The 20,825-nt window shown below is 38.2% G+C and overlaps 5 protein-coding genes across 11 annotated transcripts in view; 4 read left to right on the top strand and 1 right to left on the bottom strand.

Moving 5' to 3' along the window:
- Positions 1-813: 813 nt before the first annotated feature.
- Positions 814-3,598, bottom strand: LOC104809457. Its single transcript, XM_010535470.2, has 3 exons — positions 2,889-3,598; positions 2,678-2,775; positions 814-1,496 (listed from the first exon to the last, which is right to left on the bottom strand). Exons 1-3 carry the CDS (start codon positions 3,494-3,496, stop codon positions 877-879), a joined length of 1,326 nt encoding a protein of 441 aa, XP_010533772.1. The 5' UTR covers positions 3,497-3,598; the 3' UTR covers positions 814-876.
- A 2,498-nt stretch (positions 3,599-6,096) lies between these two features.
- LOC104809415 lies at positions 6,097-9,032 on the top strand. 4 transcript variants are annotated; one of them, XM_010535426.2, is made up of 7 exons: positions 6,097-6,281; positions 6,408-6,664; positions 7,287-7,438; positions 7,536-7,645; positions 7,727-7,812; positions 8,162-8,266; positions 8,691-9,032. In XM_010535426.2, exons 2-7 carry the CDS (start codon positions 6,555-6,557, stop codon positions 8,815-8,817), a joined length of 690 nt encoding a protein of 229 aa, XP_010533728.1. In that variant the 5' UTR covers positions 6,097-6,281; positions 6,408-6,554; the 3' UTR covers positions 8,818-9,032. The 4 variants fall into 4 exon arrangements, with proteins under 4 accessions (XP_010533728.1, XP_010533719.1, XP_010533760.1 ...); XM_010535417.2 differs by having other exon boundaries at positions 6,405-6,664; XM_010535458.2 differs by having other exon boundaries at positions 6,099-6,214.
- A 217-nt stretch (positions 9,033-9,249) lies between these two features.
- Positions 9,250-16,564, top strand: LOC104809408 (5'-3' exoribonuclease 3-like). The gene is made up of 24 exons (XM_010535396.1): positions 9,250-9,584; positions 9,811-9,913; positions 10,015-10,091; positions 10,533-10,724; positions 10,861-10,980; positions 11,098-11,160; positions 11,358-11,507; positions 11,611-11,775; positions 11,967-12,044; positions 12,146-12,232; positions 12,419-12,670; positions 12,883-12,978; positions 13,176-13,271; positions 13,363-13,433; positions 13,863-13,991; positions 14,070-14,146; positions 14,239-14,279; positions 14,384-14,458; positions 14,562-14,719; positions 14,920-15,024; positions 15,147-15,222; positions 15,337-15,416; positions 15,519-16,239; positions 16,342-16,564. The coding sequence occupies exons 1-23, from the start codon at positions 9,381-9,383 to the stop codon at positions 16,183-16,185; spliced, it is 3,162 nt and encodes a 1,053-aa protein (XP_010533698.1). The 5' UTR covers positions 9,250-9,380; the 3' UTR covers positions 16,186-16,239; positions 16,342-16,564.
- A 205-nt stretch (positions 16,565-16,769) lies between these two features.
- The window catches only part of LOC104809388 (L10-interacting MYB domain-containing protein-like), a 5,197-nt gene continuing 1,141 nt past the window's right edge, over positions 16,770-20,825 (top strand). The window contains exons 1-4 of one of the 3 annotated variants that reach the window (XM_010535371.2): positions 16,770-16,851; positions 17,027-17,073; positions 17,153-17,499; positions 17,599-18,015. In XM_010535371.2, the coding sequence (XP_010533673.1) occupies positions 16,811-16,851; positions 17,027-17,073; positions 17,153-17,499; positions 17,599-18,015 (852 nt within the window). In that variant the 5' untranslated portion in view covers positions 16,770-16,810. Of the gene's footprint in view, positions 16,852-17,026; positions 17,074-17,152; positions 17,500-17,598; positions 18,218-20,825 lie in introns of those variants that run through there. The other 2 variants (XM_010535362.1, XM_010535380.1) reach the window with 2 other exon arrangements.
- On the top strand, positions 19,474-20,293 carry LOC104809403. 2 transcript variants are annotated; one of them, XM_010535386.2, is made up of 3 exons: positions 19,474-19,750; positions 19,830-19,914; positions 20,011-20,293. In XM_010535386.2, exons 1-3 carry the CDS (start codon positions 19,550-19,552, stop codon positions 20,172-20,174), a joined length of 450 nt encoding a protein of 149 aa, XP_010533688.1. In that variant the 5' UTR covers positions 19,474-19,549; the 3' UTR covers positions 20,175-20,293. The 2 variants fall into 2 exon arrangements, with proteins under 2 accessions (XP_010533688.1, XP_010533686.1); XM_010535384.2 differs by having other exon boundaries at positions 19,830-19,932.

The raw sequence follows: 20,825 nt of genomic DNA, 5'->3' as shown, positions 1-20,825 counted from the left end.
CCCCCCCCCCCCCCCCCCTACTGTTTTCCTAATTAAATTTTTTTTGGCGGTCCATCTGATATCTCAGCAACAGTCATTTGCATCCACTTCTATTTTATTTTGTTTTTTATATTATTATTATTATTATTATTATTATTTCGAGACCTTTACTGCTTTCTCCCATTATTGTATTTCAATTAATAGTGTCGGTGTACTTTCTTTCGTATACAGGAGTATGCAATATTAAATCATACGATATGATGATATTGTACAAAAATAAAATTAGAAAAATAATAAAATATAAAAGAACATATCTTCTTGTTTTTATTACAATGAAAATGGAATACATATTTATAGAAAAATTAAAAAACGAAATAAAAAGAAAATATAGATACAATGGAAACAAATCAGATACATAATATTTGACATAATGATATTGTATCTATTATTATTCTCCATTATATCTCAAATCTTATTTTACTCCAATCACATATTTGTTTTCTCATTTTAACAGATATGTTATGCATGAACGCAAAAGCATTAATTTATCTTAATGGTAAACCTTAAATTTGCGCTTTTCTTTGCAGATTTTGTCACAATGCATGAGAAAAATCTGGAAGATCTTTGTCTAAGATGAAATTTAATCGCTGAGTCTTAATAAAATTTTATTAAATTAAATGTTTTTTTACTTTTTCATATGGGCATAAAGGATAAATATTTCATTTCCCTTGTTTACTCATAATATTTATTCCGTAACGACGGCCCATGTACAAACATAACATGATTTTTCAGTTAGAACATTATATATATATATATGATTTTGATCGACTTCCCTAGAATCCAAAAGAAAAATCGAAACAAAAAACATTATCCAAAATGTGAAAATAATTTACAAATTCAAGATTCCAAAACTTTGTAAATAACAACAAAGCATGGTAATATAGCCCTAGGGTTAAACACCAGTAGCTCCTCAAGATTCGAATACGCGCCCGCGTTCTCCGCGAGCGAGTCATACGCGCCACCGTTTTCCTCATCGACCACGCCCCGTTTCACCCTCCCGGCGATCACCCGACAGACAAGCATCGCTTTCCGGAGAGACCCCGAAGCTCCGAGCGAGTCGTGGGCCCGGCCGCTGCTCGCCGTCGTCCTTACACCGCCTCCGAATACACCGGCCTGACCGCCGAAACCGTTGCGGATGAGGGTGCAAACTCCGCATCCGGAGACGGAGCAAAGGGAGGAGGATCCACGGGCCCCGAGAGGACAGACGAGGGTGGCGCAATGGAAGCGGAGGAGCTCATTGCCGTCGGCGGCGCAACGCGCGTCTTTCCTCGGCGTCTGGAGTGCACGCGCCTTCACGGCGTCTCGGCAATCTTCGAACCGTTGGATGGTGCGTTGGGTGTTGTGGACTTTTAATATCCGTTCGATCTTACAGATAGGATTGTCCTTCTTTAACCAGCTTGACTTGAAGATTATCTCCACTACGTTCCTTCCTGAATCCTCGGGACCAAGCTCTGATACTGTAAATTAAATCATAAATTTAATTATAATAATTAGATCAAAAAATGTTATTTTACGTGAATTTAGTTTTTTTTATTTGCATAGCACTTAAAAAAAAAAATCAAACCGGCTGAACCAAATAGAATAAAAACGACATCAAACCCAAACCAAAATCTGTTTCGGTTAGTTTCGATTAAATGAAATAAGTAAAACAAAAACGCTTCTTTTTTTTTTCTTAAAGGAAATGAGAATATTTTGTGACAATAAGTTAAGACCTGATGCTTTTAAGTTTTAACTGAGACCCGTTCTTCAAAAGAAAATAGATCATAAACCACCGAATCAAACCGAACCGAACACCAAACCATTAAACAGACTCCGCACGCACCCCATATCATTGAATAGTGACGTAATTAAATAAGGTGAAGATTTAGGGAAGGTGGTTTAGTACGGACGAATAAGAAGATGACACGTAAGATTAATACTGAATACCACGGTAGCAAGGGACAGCTGTTTTTGGTCCCTTGGAACACTTGAAATGGCTCTTAAAATGCAAAATGACAAATATTATCCACGATTATAATAATATTTTTGTCCTTATATTATTTATTTTTTATTTTTATGAGCAACGTGGATTGGATAGGTTAATCCAAATTTATCACATGGTTATACGCATGACCGAACAACGGTAACCAACGTTAAGTAAACCATCTTAATGCAAAATGGCGTATAGAGGGCTTGTCAGTGTTGTCACTAGCTACCTATTTAATCATATTATAATAAATAAAATATATGTAGTCTTAACCTTCGAAAAGACAAAAGGAAAGGATCCTTCATGCGAAAGCCTATTCGTAGAATTGAATATGCATTTACGATTGAGACATGGATAACTAGATTAATCATTTAAATTAATCTACAGTCGTGATTTGGTAATATATATATATATATATATATATGGAGTTAAAATGCAACGTCGACGCAGTAAGTTTTCTGATATTTTACTTTTTAACCATTTTGAGGTGATTTGCAATTGAAACTACCTTTCCTAAGCGAGAGATAAAGGTCTAGCGCAAACTAGGGTTATTTTGAAATGGTAATTACATTGGATTCAATGAAATTTGAGGGAAGCGTATAGAAAGAGTAAACAGAAAGTTGAGAGCGAAATAAAATAAGAAAACCGATGAAATTAATTAGACCAACCGACCTGCGTGACGGACTGCTTGATGCATCTCCAAGTTTTCAAGCTTGGGGAAAACCTCTCCACACTGAGAACAAGCACAAACCCTAGGTGATATTGGATTCCTGAAAAATAAATTTAAAAATCGATTAGTTTCACTTTCTAAAGTATTTATGAATTAAAGCAATCGAAAAATAAAATCGAAATAAAATTAAGAAAACAACAGATGTAGAGAAACCTGCTGGGGTCCACGATCATATGGCACTCGTAGCAGCCGGAGAGTTTCCGGAATTGCATGCCTCTAATTAACGACGTCGTAGTAGTAGCCGTTGCCGTTGAAGACGATGACGTGTAACTCTCTCTGCCGTTGGATCTTTTTGACACAGATGTCAGCGACCTAGACGAGGACGACCCGGGTTGGCCCGATTTGCGGTTCAATATCCGGGTTTCCGGGTCATGAATCGGGTTACCGGGTCCGGGCGAGTTGTCAGCTCGGTGGACGACCCGTGTGTTGCCATGAGCCACGTCTCTGAAGCTACAAATGGACCCACAAGAGGAGGTGATGAGCTTCGAGGAGGAGTTGGGGTGCGTAGCAGTAATGTACGGTTCAGATTGAGAGTTCTTGGATGGGTCGTGGATTCTGGATCCTTCGATCTGTTTGCAGGTCAGTAGGTTCTTGAACTGGTCCCATGAAGATGGCAGTTTCTGCGGCGTTTGCTTCTGCGGTTTCCGCGTTTGGGCGTTACGCGGCTGTATTTGGCGTTTCTTGCGTTTTGAAGGCAGTGGTTGCTTCTTCTGCGTTTGCGGCGGCTCGGATTTCTCCGGATAGAACGTTAGTAAAGCCATTGGAGGGGAAGAAACTATCAGAGGGAGTTTCTTTTGTTCCTCTTACTTTGGTTTCTTTGGCTATTTTTGTTTGGAAGTGAAGTGAAGAGAGAGATCCATTATAAGCAATAAAGAGAGAAACGGAGGAGAAGGTGGTAAAGTTTTTACGCTTTTACCCTCAATCTTATATTTTTTGTTTCTTACAATGGTTTTTTTAAAAAAGTTTTTTTTTTGTTTATTTGCAAATTTTTTCTATTCAAGGCGTCTTGAAATGCGAATATTAATTTTTCGTAGTTTTAGTACGTTGCATGGTTTGAAATTGTTATTTATTTTAATAATGAATTTTGTGTTTTAATTTGTTCGGTTTGATTATTTTTATTCAGTTGATCAATTAAAACATTCGTTATTTCAATTTCTTGTTTTTTTTAGTAGAAACATGTGATGTCACCACATCGTTATCAACATTATTATAAGTTTTGGACACTAAAAATATATGAAATATTTTGAAATATTAAATTACATGGTAGCAGTCAGTTATATATATATATATATACAGTATTGCCGACGTGTGTGTGTGTGTATAGGAGAGAAAGGATTACACAGAAGCTTGCACACGGGTGTGTCATATTTGGTAGCTGCTTGAAATGTCCCACACAAACTTTCTATATCGTTTTGACCTTCCGAGAGTTGACTTAGCTAACGATAGTTGATATGTATCCATCTTTAATGAATCCAGTAAATGAAAACTCTCATTATATATATATATATATATATAACAATTCAACTACAAAACTAACCCATATCTCTTTTTTTTTTTCCTTTTTTTTTTATTTTAAAAACAAAATATTTATATTTTTCCCTATTCAAATAAAAACGGTTTCGACGTACGGTCCAAACTTCTGTTTTAATAGTTGGAGATGACAGTGTATCGGAAACATCGTATTTGGAACTGTGATTCCGGATTCCGAATTTTGTAATTGTCCCGATTCGAAATTCTCGATGTCTTTTGATTTGACCAATGAATATTAGATTTAAAGTTCTATGCGTATTGGTCAAATTTTCAATGTATTTTATTATTATGCCAATTAATGCATATTTATATATATATGCTACATGGGTTTCTGCAAACATATTTGACCAATTAATTATACTCCTTTTGAATCAATTATTGGCTTTACTAGTGAAATGCGTTTTTAACATTACAATTACAAAAAATGAAAATAAAATAAATAAAAATATGGTTTGGCCGAACAAATGGAGGAGAGGAGAGAGATGCTTCGCATCCACCGCACCTCCCCCATATAACATTATAAGCCCACATTTTCCCCCTAATTCCACCCTCTAAGATAAAACAATTAGTTCCCTATATGTCTATAACACACTTGTCCAAATAACAATTTTATAATGATTATATGGTTCGTTCTACACAGCTTCGTGAATATTTTCATGTTTTGACAATTATGTCAAGAGACTGGTCTATTCTTATTATTATTTGAATTTGAAAACAAAATTAAAGGATTTGTTATATATATATATACACCAGTTAAATAACTTAATATTCTTGTACTGACAAAATAATTAATTGGGCTGACAGAAAATTAAATCTTTCTGGACTTCCTCGCTCCTCTGGTAGATGTAGTCGGATCAAAGGTCCGGTTAACTCTCGGATTATAAAAAAATAAATAAATTTAATCTTCCCGCATGGTATATGAACTCCATGACGCATAGGCTTCGTTTGTTTCGGCCCCTCTCTTATTCCAATTATTTCTGTTTATAATTTCAAAATTCTAATATTTAATTATACGTGATACATATCGTGTAACAGTGCTAATAAACACACATACTATCTGATATCAACTTCTCTTAATACACATCGCATATGGTTTCTATAATCCCAGATAAAATATGGATTTATGTACATATAATTATATTATATGTAGTATTTTATAAAATTCGTGATGTCTGCAACTCAGAGACCTGTACGGAACCCATATCTAATTCTATGGTCCCTCGTGGATATTTCAATTGAATGACCTCTCTATATATCTCCCACCATATTTTAAAAGGAAAAAACCATTTTATTCGCATTCGAATTATTCCTTTTTTTTTTCCCGTTTATTGAGTGCCAAATATTTAAACATCGCCGAAACTCTTTAAACGTGGGAAGATATGAGGAAATTTTGAGAAGAATGGAAATAAAATAATTGTTGGTAAGAAAATTGGAAATGACGGTATGGAAATTTGAGCCGGTCAGTTTTACGAGGCTGGTTTACCTGTTCTGCATAGTTTGCCGGTTACTGCGTAGAGCGGTGGATTTTCTCAGGTCCGCTATGTTGTCTTGATGCGTTCTCATTCGGTCCATGGGCTGAGAAGCGTTGCGGTGTCCAGTGTGTTATCGAAGGGTTGTAGAATAGGTTTCCATGGTAACAAAAAAAAAAAAAATTGAAAATGACAAAAAAGGAAATATTTAATTTCTTATGAATTATAATTCAGAAATCAGTTAGTAGATAAAAAAGCCTATAGGCCCATGTCGGAAAACCCAAGCCCATTGAAATCAAACCCTCTGATTCATTCTCAGTCTACGGCCCTCTCTCACTTCGCATTCGCTAGGTTTTCTCTTCTCCTCCGTCTCCTGAGCTGGACAGTCTCTAAACCCTAAATTCGCGTCTCTCAGAATCTCCTCCGAAAAATTATCAACGGCAAGTTCTCCGCGTTTCGATTGAGTTTCGATTTCCTACAGTATGTTCATCGGTTCCCGCTGTCTCGTAGAACCCTAGTTGTTGGGTTCATGCCTAGTAATCTTAGGGTATTCATCAAATTTTACCTGGCGGCCATGATTCCTTTTTCTTCGATTTCTGGTCCTTTTTAGCCTTATTTCTCTCTCTATATATGCATTTACGGATTATTCTTCCGCTGTGGTTGCATACAGTAGTTTTAAGCAAAGAAGAAGAAAAAGAAGAAGCAGAAACAGCAGCAGCTACGGGAGAATAGATTTTGTATTCGAGTGGATTTTGTGGCTTCGACATAGCTTCGAAGTTGCAAGAGGGTTTAGAATCTGTGGCTTCGATTTCACGATTCAATGGAGGGATTAAAAGTCTCAGACGCGGAATTGGTGGTTTACGTTCATCCATCGAAGAGCAGAAACGTGTTTGAAGCCGTTCTTCGCGAGCTTAGTGCTCTTCTCTTCCAGTTCGTTCGTTTCTTCTCCTTCTTTTCCTTCGTGAAGCTTCACTTTTTTTTTTATCGTTTACGGGTTGAAAAATCATCGTAATCCATGTTTTCAGCAATAATTTGCTGTAGAGTCTAAAGATTCCACCCTTCATTACAAACCAAAAACGAATTTGGGGTTTTAATGATTGATCCGTTTTGGGTTGTTATGAAGAACGAATATTCTGCTGGAAAAGCTGTGAGCATATCTTTTGTTCTTGTTGCCTGTGCGTTTCTATTAGCTATTATGAACTTTTATGGTTTTGGATTTCTATTGATTTGATTATCTAAGCTAACCATGATTCAGCTTCTGGTTTCTTGATTCATATTCGGGTATTACTCTGATGTAATCGAACAAAATAATGGTAATCTCTCTGCATTTGATGTCTAGAACTTGTGAATTGGTGGCAATGATTTCGAAGTTCTTTGATTCTGTTTGGTTTGGATATCTAATTTTGGTATTATTGTTGTCAATCTGGGGAAATAATAGTTCGTTTTGGATCTCAATAAGGTTTTGTTGCTGGGATTCTTGATGTCAATCAGGTATTGTTTAATGTCATTCGGTCTTCATGTCATTAATTGTGACTGTGTTTTTGTTTTTCAGGTACAATGAGACCTTTGAAGGTGTTTTGTTGGCATTTGATGCCAATGTTAAAAGCAAACAAGCAAAAATCCTTCCGGGACTTCATCCGTACTTTGGCGTGAACGTAAACACAAAACTTCTGCTATTCGATCCGAAGCCCAATAGTCTTGTTGGTTAGATTTTCTTATTTATTTGTGCGTTTGACTTCTGTAATTGTGAGGGATATGACGTTTCTTCTTGTTTACATAGGTTGAAATCATTTTTTTGCAGAAGGGAAAGTTGTAAAGCTTTCTCCAGAGTCAATCCATGTGGTTGTTCTTGGGTTTTCTGCTGCGGTTATAACTGACGTGGATACTCGTGAAGAATTCAAGTACAAAATCGTGGGTATTACTGATTTTCTTGAATTTGGTAATTGTTTCATCCGTTTTTGGTAAGCCGATTGTTCCCTTTTTTGTGCTCAGAAAGATGGTGAAGCTCGCTATGTGAGCAGATCTCATAAGCGGCACGTAATAAAGGTCGGAACGATGATACGCTTCCTGGTTAAGAGGTAACAGTTGATTATCTAATCTTCTCGTTAGAATTGGATAGGCTTCGTTGAGATATTTGAAAATGAAAATGAAAAGGACGAGTAATAACAGCACTCTTCAGAAGGCAACTAGGCAAGAACATAACTTGTTTTGTTTTTAATTGCACATAATGTCTGGCATTGGTCATTTCATGGAGAATTGTTTGTCTAGGTTCTCTTAGTTACAGTCTTGGGTTTATGTATGTCACATTGTCTTGCTCAATATGATCAAAGCAAAGGTTCACTCCTGTAACTTCTGTTGGTTAGAAAATCGGAAACTATTGAAATGGATACAACTGATGATTATTCTTTCAATCAATCTTTTTTGCAGCTTCGACGAAGAGGTTATGCATATATCCGGATCTCTACTACCGGATAACACGGGATGTGTTCGATGGTTGGAAAAGAACTCAGAAGAAGCTTCACATACTGATAGGTAGGATATATGCAACCTTACCTTCTAACTAACCTCTTCGATTTTCATTTATCCGCGAAACCCGTGACTGGGGGTAGACATTTCTGTTCTAGGTCCGGTTTTCAGTTTTAGGAAAACTACATCTATTCAGTTTTTGTGTTAGATTAGGTTCGGTTTCAGTTTGAGTTTGGTTTTTAATGACGAAAATGCTTTATCTTCTAATATGACTTTGTTTTTTCGGTATTAGAAAAATCATATCCCTTCGGTTTTTATATCAGATTTGATTCGATTATGGATATGTGTTATTCCTTTTGGATCGGTTTGGTGTATGCATAAGTGAACCGAGTGTCCACCCATAATTTGTGACCGTAGAGACATCCACAATGTTTAACTGATGCATTAGTTAAACTCCATAACTAAAAAAAACCGAGCTTCGTTCTTTCAGGGAGTCTAAACGGAGAAGAGACAGCGAACTAGAAACCGAGTGGGGGAAGGACATAACTGGCGGTGGGACATCTTCGTTAAGCCATAACGTCCGTACAGATCCGCAGTCCAAGAGACATAAAGTTTGAGAAGAAGCTTGATGCTCTGTAATTCATTCAGGATCAAGTTTCTAACTTTGTACCAGGAGAAAGGAACGAAGAAACCCTATTTAAACCGAACTAAATTGGAATCGGTTTGGTTTGGTGAAGTTCTGTAGGTTTCTCTATCATTCCTTGAAAGTGCAACTAATTTCATTGTATCAGTACAATATTATTGTCTTTCATTTTTGGGTAATCTTGAAATCGATTATTTCTCGGGGAAAATATCGGTTTCTACAAAATTTGGTACATGTTCTTGAACGTATGTTACGTACATATACATAAAGAAAAAATATAAGCGATTGCGCCGACTTTGTAAAACAAGGTCGTACTAAAAAGACGAAAACACCCTCCACAGACTCAAAATTCCCATCAGTGCCAAGCCACTCCCGATTTCATTTGGCCTCAATCTCTTTGAGTCGGACAAAATCCGTAAATTCCCGTTCTCGTTCTGTTCCTCTCTCTCTCTCTAGGTTTCTGTATTTTCTTGTTTGTCGCATTTTTTTCCTATCTCTGTAAGGCCGGCGATCTCTATCTCCGTCGGCGAACAAACAATGGGAGTCCCGGCGTTTTATCGGTGGTTGGCGGAGAAGTATCCGTTGATAGTGGTGGATGTCGTCGAGGAAGAGCCCGTCGTCATCGAAGGCGTGAAAATCCCGGTGGACACCAGTAAACCCAACCCTAATGATCTCGAGTACGATAATCTCTATCTCGACATGAACGGGATTATCCATCCTTGCTTCCATCCCGAGGATAGGGTAAATTCGATTCCGCCTTTAAGCCTTTTTTCTTCTGAGATTTGCTGTCATATTAGGGTTTTGAACTTGGGTTTCCCTAATCTATGTAAGGGCTCATGTTTCTATGTGAATCCCTGTGTTTTAGGGAGTGTTCTTGTCTAGAATGTTGATTGGTGGTCACTAGAGTTGGTGTCTAGCTCTTTATTCCCTTAAGGGGAAAATATTGACGATGAGTTTTCCATTGCAGCCTTCTCCGACTACCTTTGAAGAGGTGTTTCAGTGTATGTTCGACTACATAGATAGACTATTTGTGATGGTGCGGCCCCGTAAATTACTATATATGGCTATAGGCAAGTATGCAGCTTTTTCAGTGATTTCGTATCCACTGATGTAAATTTAGAAGAGCATGTGCGAGGCATGATACTTATATGTTGGTTGAAATGGGTCTCAGATGGTGTTGCCCCGAGGGCTAAAATGAATCAACAGCGGTCTAGACGGTTTAGATCAGCTAAAGATGCATCCGATGCGGTATGTCTTTCTCTGAGAACATGCTAAATTTGATTTAAACCCTGGCATGAGTTTTCTATTGTGTTTTATTTTATCCAGAAAACTTCATTTCCTTTTACTCTCTGTTTGAAAGATAAGAGAAAGGAGAATGAGAGGTTCTACATGATGTTCCCCATGTTCTAAACAGTGTTTGGATTTTCGTAAAATTGAATATATTTGAAGGCATGGGTTTTCTACTTACTCGTGTACCCTTTGGACACGGAAGTTTTCTTTAGCTACTGATTAGCGATAGGTGCTTAGAATATGTTTTCTTTATTATGAACTTAGATTGTACGTAGTCTTTTGAAGTTTTCAAGATTCTTATCCATGCATGTCTTCTCGGTTCCTTAGCTAGATTCCAACCTTTTACTTTTTACATTTCCAGTGTTTGTTGAGAGATTATTTGCATTGTTATCCTTTTAGGCAGCTGAAGAAGAACGATTGCGAGAGGAATTCGAGAGGGAAGGGAGAAAGCTCCCACCTAAAGTGGACTCTCAAGTGTTTGACTCTAATGTGATTACACCTGGAACAGATTTCATGGCTGTTCTTTCCATTGCATTGCAGTATTATATACACCTTAGAATAAATTATGATCCTGGTTGGAAAAATATTAAGGTAATTCACAAATTATATGGTTATGTTTTACCAATGTTAATTTTTTATTCACTTTCTTCTCAATCGAAAGCTAGTCAGATTCACAAATAATTCATTTGCGTTGAAATTGTGGCCCCATTACTGTGGTACTGCACAGGTCATTCTTTCAGATGCAAATGTTCCTGGTGAAGGAGAGCATAAAATTATGTCATACATCCGTCTTCAAAGAAATCTTCCTGGTTATGATCCAAATACCAGACATTGTCTGTATGGATTGGTATGGTTTTTTTTGTTTCTTCTGGTTGATCGCTCTCAGGAGTAGCTACTCACTTTGTTCATTTTCCTGGTGTGATGAGTCTAGAGTGCTAATTTTGCTACCCCTTCTGATCAACAGGACGCCGATTTGATTATGTTGGCTTTGGCAACACACGAAGTTCATTTTTCAATACTTAGAGAGGTTTGTGATCTCTTCGATAGGGTCCCTTCAGTCAATGCTTCTTCAGGATTTTGTCTATACCTTTTGTTAGCTTCTTGTTTGCAAAAGAAGAAAATGAAGCAAAAAGGACAAAAGAAGTGACAAATGAAACAAGTGAATCAAATTATCATTTTTTTCATGCGTAATGGAGCTAATTTCTCATTTTAATCTGTGTTTAGGTGGTCTTTACGCCTGGACAGCAAGATAAATGTTTCTTATGTGGACAAATGGGCCATTTAGCTGCAGACTGTGAAGGAAAAGCAAAGAGGAAAGCAGGAGAGTTTGATGAGAAAGGTGATGCAAACGGTGTGGTAAAAAAGCCTTATCAGGTGCGCTTCCACGACTGAATTTGTGATAGATCTCTTGATTCTGAGATGTATGGTTACAATGTGATGATATGTCTTCATTTTCCGTATTTCTTTTCTTTTCCAGTTTCTTCATGTGTGGACGCTTAGGGAGTACTTGGAGCATGAGATGAGGATTCCTAACCCTCCATTCGAGCTTGATCTAGAGCGTATTGTGGATGATTTTATCTTCATATGTTTCTTCGTGGGCAACGATTTCTTACCACATATGCCGACCTTGGAGATTCGTGAGGTTTGTGCTGAAGCCATAATGAATTGATCCTGCTAAATTGCTAATTCCTTTAATTGGCACTTTAGCAACCAAAGATTACGTGCTGTATAACAGGAGGCAGTTTCGATACCTGAGGCACATGACAGTTCCATCCTCTTTTTTAAAATTTTCTTTTGGATAGAATATTATTGTTGTTTTCTTCGTCTCGCCAGGGTGCGCTCAACTTGCTGATGGCTGTCTACAAGAAGGAATTTAGGTCTTTGGGAGGTTATTTGACTAATGGATGCAAGGTGCTCTGTTCTTGCTAGGTTTAATTTAGTTATAATAATCCGTGTTTTCAGTTTGGCATTTTGGCTATGTGGATTCGACTTTCTGTTTTTATCATTTTCAGCCCAATTTGAAGAGAGTGGAGCACTTTATTCAGGCTGTCGGATCCTTTGAAGATAAGATATTTCAGAAAAGAGCCAGGTTACATCAGGTATGTTGGGTTTGTAGAGCAGCATACTTCCTCTTGGTCTTGTATTGTAGTTACAGCCCGTAGCTTATTTTTATTGAAGTAATCACGTGGTCCCACACCTCTTATACCTCCTCGGGATATGGACATAACCCACTGTTTTCTTTGATGATTTATTTACGGTTTTGTTTGTTCTCATAAATACATCAGAGACAAGCAGAAAGAATAAAGCGAGAAAAAGTTCAAACAAAAAGATTGGATGATGCAGCGCCAACAGTTCAACCAGATACTATTGTTCCAGTTGCTAGATTTCATGGTTCTCGGCTTGCTTCCGCTCCTACTCCTTCACCATTTCAGTCAAATGATGGCATCTCTCCTCCGCCCCAGAAAGTTCGACGTCTATCTTCAGGGTCCAGTATCGGTGCTGCCATTGTTGATGTAGAGAACAGTCTTGAATCTGATGTAGGTTTTCCTGCTTCGGGAGAGGCAATTTAATGTAATTTTGTCTCCTTAAGCTATACTATTTAGAACCGTATGCCCTTAGGCTGTGCTTTCACGTGGTATCAACCTTTGTTACCAAGGACATGCGATTATATTGTTCTGTTTATTTTTGCCGATTTGGTTTGATTACTAAGTCTACATTAGTGATGATTTTACGATTCTGCATGTTTCAGGAAAACGAGAACAAAGAAGCACTAAAAACAAAGCTTAAGGACTTGCTTCGGGAGAAATCTGATGCGTTCAACTCTGAGACTCCTGAAGAAGACAAGGTTATAATTTGCTTCCGAATATGATTTTTTTTAATAGCTGCCAAATGACGGTAGATGTAGTGTAGCTTATGTTGTGAAGATGTGATCATGCTATTGATAAAATTTTATGGACTTAACGCATGATACTGTGCTTCTTTCTTTGTCTCTTGCCCTTTGCATTCGTGACAATTTTCTGAAAGTGTTAGTATTGTATTCAGGTGAAGCTAGGGGAACCAGGGTGGAGAGAAAGATATTATGAAGAGAAATTCTCAGCAAAGACACCTGAAGAAATGGAAAGAATACGAAAGGACGTTGTGAGTTTTTAAAACCTAAAAACGTGCTTTAAAGTTTCAGTAAATCTGTTTTCAGAGGGGTTTTTGTAATATGACACATTCTTCCGAATAGGTTTTGAAGTACACAGAAGGCCTTTGTTGGGTCATGCATTACTACTATGAAGGCGTTTGCTCCTGGCAGTGGTAAGTTCCCTCTTCTTGGTTTCTTTTCACGGGTAGATGTTGCAGTTGATCCTTCTTGGTCGTCTGCTTTTCTTTATGATGTCTAAGATCTTGATTGGAGTGCATATTGATTTTTGACTTCTTCAGAGGATTTGTTTTTCTTTTGTAGGTAGTTTAGAATTTTTCAGAGACAACATAAGTGGTCATATATTATTTGCCCGTCCTGATCATATTGGATTATTTGGTTCTTTGAATGCTTATCCGTTTAAACGGGATCCAAGAATTTTCAGTGGAAATGTTATTTATTTGTTGTTTGATTGAATGAATGATACATACCTTTATCTTTGCTCTAGTCTGTGTGGATTTGTCATTTTTAAATGTTAGCTTCTCCTTCTGGCTTTCATCAGCTGCGAATGTCACCCTTGATACCATGGTCCTTTAATGTTACAGGTTTTACCCATACCATTATGCGCCATTTGCTTCTGATCTGAAGGATCTTGGGGAGCTGGATATAAAGTTCAAACTAGGGACTCCTTTTAAGCCTTTCAATCAACTTCTAGGCGTATTCCCAGCTGCAAGGTAATTAGATAACTAGGGCAACTGTTTTCTTCTTCTTCTTTGCCATATTATCTCAATAATAATTATTTGTCTTTTCAGTTCACATGCCCTTCCGGAGCACTATAGGACCTTGATGATGGATCCCGTTTCGCCTATCATTGATTTTTACCCAACTGGTATTACTTTTTGTCCTCAATAAGGATTTCGTGTATTGCTTAACATTGTCTGTTGTAACAAATAAATTTTCTTCTCTTTTCTTGCTTTTTAGATTTTGAAGTTGACATGAACGGAAAGCGTTACTCCTGGCAGGTCTCTCTTTCTCTCTCTCTCACACACACACACCCCACACATGTGTTGAGGACAGAATCATGTATTTAAATGGAATTTTGACATTCTTTTTTTTTTCTGCCAAGGGTATTGCGAAACTGCCTTTCATCGATGAAAGTCGTCTTCTAGCTGCTGTTGCAGAAGTGGAAGACACATTGACGGCATGTTGCTATAACTTCTGTTGTTTTTAATCTCCCTTTTGTTCCTTATAGAGAGGCGTGCCTTTTCTTTCTCAATTGGATTAAAATGTTCTGTTTTCTGCAGGAGGAAGAAAAGCGCAGAAACAGTATCATGTTCGACTTGCTTTTTATAGCAACGTCTCATCCACTGGCTGAACTCATTTTTTCCCTCGACAACCAGTGTCGCCAGTTGACTGCCAAGGAGAAAGTAGACGTCAAGGTTAAGATTAGACCTGAGCTCAGGTTTGTGTTGCCATATGGTAGATTAAATTTTATGAATATGAGAAATGACCTAACTCATACACTGACTCTCTTAATCTTTGGGCATGATAATGATATGAAACTAGTTGGTCAGATCTGAATTGTGTTTAAACCAAGAACTTTCGAATTTAGGAGCTTCCTGAACTTTTGCCTGATTTCATTAGTTTGTTTGTTTTTGGCAGTGACGGTATGAACGGCTATTTGACTCCTTGTTCAGGAGAGACTCACCCGCCAATATTTAGAGCCCCGGTTCAGGGCATGGAAGATATCTTGGCCAATGAAGTCATGTGAGATTCTGAGACTAGATTTTAATTTTGTCAAGGATATATATATATATATATATATATATATATATATTATATAAGAGACTTAAATAGATTAATAACATTGCCTTCTCTCTCTTTTTCAGATGTGCGATATACAGACTCCCAGATGCACATCAACACATAACAAGGCCACCTCCTGGTGTCATCTTTCCAAAGAAGGTATTTTTCAAGAAACCCATTTTTTGAGAGACCTTTTCTGCACAATGTTTACAGAAGGTTTCTTACATTAGATGCTTTTGTCACTAAATCTTAAGCTAATTCCCTGCTGTTCAGATTGTCCAATTAGGAGATTTAAAACCGGAACCGGTTCTGTGGCATGAGGATTCTGGAAGAAGACCAATGAATCGAGACAGGTTAGCTGATTGTCTTAACATAGTGAAAGAAGATATCTGTGCCTTTGTCGAATATTTTGCGATTCAACTGAATGCTAAGTTGCGATTCTCCCCCTATTTTAGGCAGAACCATCCTGGAAGCGTCTCTGGCCGCCATCTTGGAGAGGCAGCACATCGATTTGTCGCTAACAGCTTACAGTTGAGAGGAGATCGTAACGGATATCATACAACAGATATGCATGCTCAGCATCCGGGTTACAATTACATCCCTCCATATATACCGACCTCTCCTTCCTACCAGAACTATGGTCATATGTCACGGCAGCAGCCAGCTCTAGGGCCTGCTCACATGGGTCCACCGATGATGCAGGCCCCATATGCCCACCATGGTTATGCTCAACCACAACCACTTTACCCGAATCAACCAACGCATTTATCGGCTAGGGCCGATGAATACGACTATCCTTTATCCCGTCAAGGTGCGTACCAACCACGAGAAGGTGGTGGTGGGCAACAGCAAATTGGTGGGAGGTTCTCGTCACAGCCTCATCACGATGTCCCTCGGGTAGGTCACCATGACTCTAGGGGTTATGCTGATAACCCAAGAGACTATCATCATCATGATCGACAAGGTGGGAGCGATAATAACTCGCGAGGATTTGACTATCGTCATCATCAGCAAGGACAGGGAGGGAGTGATAGCTCCCGGGGGTATGGTGATTACCGTCGGGAACCCAGAGGAGGAGGAGGATACCATCGAGGCAGGAACTCGTTTTCTGGTGCGAGATAGGAATAGATTATCAAGCCTAACAGGATATTTACCCGCAGTAGCTACGCCTGGGCGGTATATTCATCTTCTTCCTCTCCGTGCTCGATTTTAACTGGCTTTAGGCTTTTGGCATTTGGCTCTGTTAACAGGTGGTTTCCCTGTGTTTTTTGGTTGCAGGGTCCATTAGTTTTCAACATTTCGAGCGTCCTTACGTTATCAGAGGTGATTTTTTTTTTTAAAAAAAATTCTCTTCCTATATGTTGTGTTGTACCAGTAATAGTTTTCGTACTGTTTGGCAAAAGGAACAATAAATAGTTCATCAAACGTGTACTAGGAGAGTGAAATTGGTGTAAGAATTATAGGTTCGTATTTTATTATTCTTCGTTATCCTTTCTTATCAGTTGCAATTTATTTATGAATTTTGCCCCCTCTCCCTATAGCCTGTTTTTTTTTTTAAAAAAAAATGTAAAATTGCTGCGACCAAAGTTTCATACGAATCATTTCTAATTCGTTAAAAAAATTAAACCAACATGAACTCAAAATCAACATTCCCCAAAGCCCACTTGAAGCCCAACTCGGAAATCCCTAAACGACCAAAAAGTAATTTAAAAAAAAAATGTGCCATTCAAAATCCCTTTGAGAGTTCATGGAGAGTGATCGCATCTCCGTGATTTTGCTCCGAAAAAGGTACTGAATTCGAAATGTATCCTTCCTCTTCTTTTTCCGTTTATGTTATCTGAAATTTGAAGTTGAAAGTTTCGGAACTTGGCTGTAATCAGCTGGATTCCGTCTGCTTTTGTTTGTTTGATTTTGTGAATAGAGGATTTTAGTTTCTTCAATTTTGATGCCTTTTTTCCCTCAGGAATCGTTCGGCAATCTTTGCTACTCGAATCACTCTACCGAACAAGGGTAGATTCCGTTCTTAATCGAAAAGAAAATCTCATGGTAGATATTTTCCCGATGATGTGACCGATATGCTTTGGTACAGTTTATGAAATCCGCAAGCTGACGATGGATGGTGAAATAAGCCAGCAGCCGAGGCAAGAGCGTTCCAGGACGAGGTGGACTCCGATCCTCGATAAGGTTTTCGCGGATTTGGTGGTTAAGCAGATCCAACTAGGCAACAGGCAGAACAACGTTTTCGACAAGAAAACATGGAGTCACATATGCCAAGAGTTTAACGAGCAGACACATCTCAACTTCAACAACAATCAGTTAAGGAAACATCTCGATGTTCTTAGGCAACGTTACAACGCTCTTAAACCGTCCCATCTTCAGAACGAGTTTGTGATCGAGGATAATTGTATCGGGTTTGGCTTGTGGGAAGATTTAGGTGTAAGTTTTTCTCTTCCCGCGAGAAAAAAGAGATTCTCGTTTCGGGTTTGTGTGTTCTGTTTCACCGAGACTAATGCAGATTTTGGCTTGTGTACTCAGGTACATCCACGGGCTGAACCGATCAAAGTTACGGATTGCTCGATTTACGAGCAGCTTTGCGCCATTTTCGATGATAATTATTTGGATGGTAGATACGCTCAGTCTAGTCATTTCGAGGGATTAGAAGCAACCCTTGCAAATCAAACCTTTCATGAAGGGACGACGCAATCACTGAAGCTAATAACACCGAAAGCAGGGAAAGGAAATGTATCTCTCTTGGAAAAGGATTCTCGGAATTTCACCGAGAGGAAGAGGAAGAGAAAACCCGAGACAAGTCCCGCCTTGGCCCGAAGCCCGATCGAGACCATGGGAAGGGCGATGCTCGACATGGTGGATGCATTGAGGTCGAGAATGGCCGATGCCACAAAGACGGATGATAAATTCAGTATCGGGAATTGCATTAGCGCCCTCGACGAGATGGAAAACGTGGACGAAGGCATCTACTTCTCGGCGTTGGATCTTTTCGAGAGCCCTTGTCTAAGAGAGATTTTTCTATCTTTGAAGGGAAACAAGATAAGGTTGATATGGTTACAAGGGAAGTGCAGGACACCTTCCCTTCCTACTCCATGTTAGGGTTATGTCCGATTATCCAAACCCATAGTATCATTTTTTTTAATAATTAATATATATATATATATATATGTATGTATGTATGTATGTATCATGGCTCTCACATAAACCGTAGGAAAGGTGGCCTTTCGGATATAATTAGGGGAAATCGCCATAAAAACCCTGTACTTTTCCCAGGTTAACGAAAAAACCCTGTACTTTTTTCCTTACCAAATAAACCCTGTACTCTATCCTGATAACCAATTAAACCCTGTACTTACAATTTATTAACTAAAAAACTCCCGCGCCGTGAACGTTGTGACGGCTGAAACGAAACTAGTGACATGGCATAAACGGAGTTGCTGATCCTAATCCACGTAGGATTTACTTGCCACGTCAGATAAAACAAAACAATTATAAAGTCGGAAAATAAACCATATTAAACCTAATCACAAAAAACTCCTCTATTTCCCCAATCACAAAAAACTCCGTTCGAACCCTAAGCCTTAGTTTCGTTCTTCATCAGTTTCGTTCTTCACCGAGTTCTTTCTAAATCGTGTGTATTTCGGAGGTGATTTGGAGACGATGCGAACTGGGTAATCGATTTGAAGTTTCTCCCGGTATTTCGAAGCCGATTTGAAGGTGAGTTTAAACCCTAAAGCTTCGGCGGAAGAAACCCTAAAGCTTGGAAGCCGATTGCTCTCTGTTTGAAGATAACCCATTTTCATCACTCATGTTCTTCGATTTTGGTGAAGCGATTTCTGACAGTGATACCATTTTGTTTTGATTGAAGATAACCTGGTGTCATTTCTTCTACAAATCGGCGGAAGAAAGGTTCGGGTAAACACTGTCATATTTTCCAGGTATTGTTTCGAAGTCGATTCGATGTAATGTTTGTGTTGCTCATTTTTTCAAAAAATTATGAAATGTTTAGGTTTTGCAAGGATGTCAAGGGATGATTCAGATGATGTGATAATAAACATACATTTGGGCGGATCAATAATGAAAGATGATGAAGGAGAGATAAAATATGTTGGTGGGTTTGTAGAAAAAATTGAGAGTGTGGTTAATGTTGATTATCTGAATTGGTTTATGTTTGAAAAGTTGGTGAAGAAAGAGAGATTGCCTCAAATAAAAGAGCTTTGGTTAAAAAGACCAAATGAGGAGATGGATTATTTGAGGCAAATATACAAAGATGTAGATTTTGGAATTATAGACATGATTAATATGGGGATTTATTTGTTTAGTCATGTGATGAATATTTTTCTATAGGTACGTCTCAGATTACTTTTCAAAGCAGAAATGGATCAAGGCATATGAGCAGAACATTCTGTCCGTAAATGGACAAATTTTGTGGACGAAGACATGAAAATCTCCTCCTGGTGTACCTGATGACAGACCAATGCCAGGTCGACCGAGAAAGTTTAATCGGACAAAGGATCCGCATGAGTCTCCGTCAAAGAGTGGTCGACTTTCACGCCATGGAAGAAAAATGACGTGTACTCGCTGTAAACAGGTCGGACATAATGCCAAGACATGTAAAAATGAACCATTTCAAATGGAAGGTCCAACACGTGGGAGAGGTCGTCCGAGAAAAGTAAAGGTACAAAAACTGCATTTTCTGGTTTTGCTTATGCGTTATTTGTTTCCTTGATTGGTTATGATGAATATTTTCTTACTAGTTGGGAGGGCAAACAAGTCGGCCAGCTCCTTCCAAGAAGAAGAAAACTACACAACCTGTTATGTCGGAAAATGCTCAGACTAGTGGTAACTCAATAGCCGATGGTATACTTACAACCATTCTATTATTTTAGTTTCTGGTGTTATTAGACAACATAATGCATTTCAAATTCTGTTTGGCAGGGTCCTCCATTCCAACACAAGGGAGTCAGACAATACAATCGGCATTTCCTCATCATCAGAGAGCACATCTTCCTGAGTCAACCTCATCACTTCCAAACACGGTCTTCATTGCACCTCGAACGGGTCGAAAATTCCAGATTCCAAGACAAGAAAAACGGAAATGATTATGCACTACCTACAGTTGTGCCGACTTTTTTTTATAGAACTCAATGTATCCAAGATGTTGTCTATTCTATTGTCGAACTATGTATCCATGATGCCAACTTTTTTTGGGATGTAATGTTATGCCGGGTTTTTTTCATCCTGTACAAACATGTTATGTTAATATCATAATATAATCTTCTTTGTGTAATGGTCAAAAACATAACATTCATAGTCTGATAACTATAATTAGGGTCAATAACATAACATTCATTATTCATTAACTACACCAATATTCGTTTACCATTTCTACATTTCTAAACATAGGATAATCCATAGTAATACCCAAAAAACATAGCTACACCGATTACAACTACACCAAACATAACTACAATATTGCTGTATTCAACCATCTTAACATTCATCTTTTCCATATTCTGATTCATCTTGTCCATCCTAACATTCATCTTCTCCATCATCTTCTCCATCTTAACATCCATCATCTTTTCCATCTTCACTTCATGTAACTCATCACGGAAACCATCCAACTCTTCAATTATCGCATCGTCAAGCCATTTGAAAAAATGAGAACCATTTCTCTGAAACATAAAACAACACAAACATAAGAAACCAATGTCATTTTCTGAAGAAAAAAAAATATGTACAAATTACAT

This window comes from Tarenaya hassleriana, unplaced genomic scaffold (genome assembly GCF_000463585.1).
Source record: "Tarenaya hassleriana unplaced genomic scaffold, ASM46358v1 Cleome1, whole genome shotgun sequence".
In the NCBI taxonomy this organism is placed as follows: Eukaryota; Viridiplantae; Streptophyta; class Magnoliopsida; order Brassicales; family Cleomaceae; genus Tarenaya; species Tarenaya hassleriana.
Note: the sequence above shows the minus strand (reverse complement) of the source record. Positions and strands in the feature narration are given on the sequence as shown.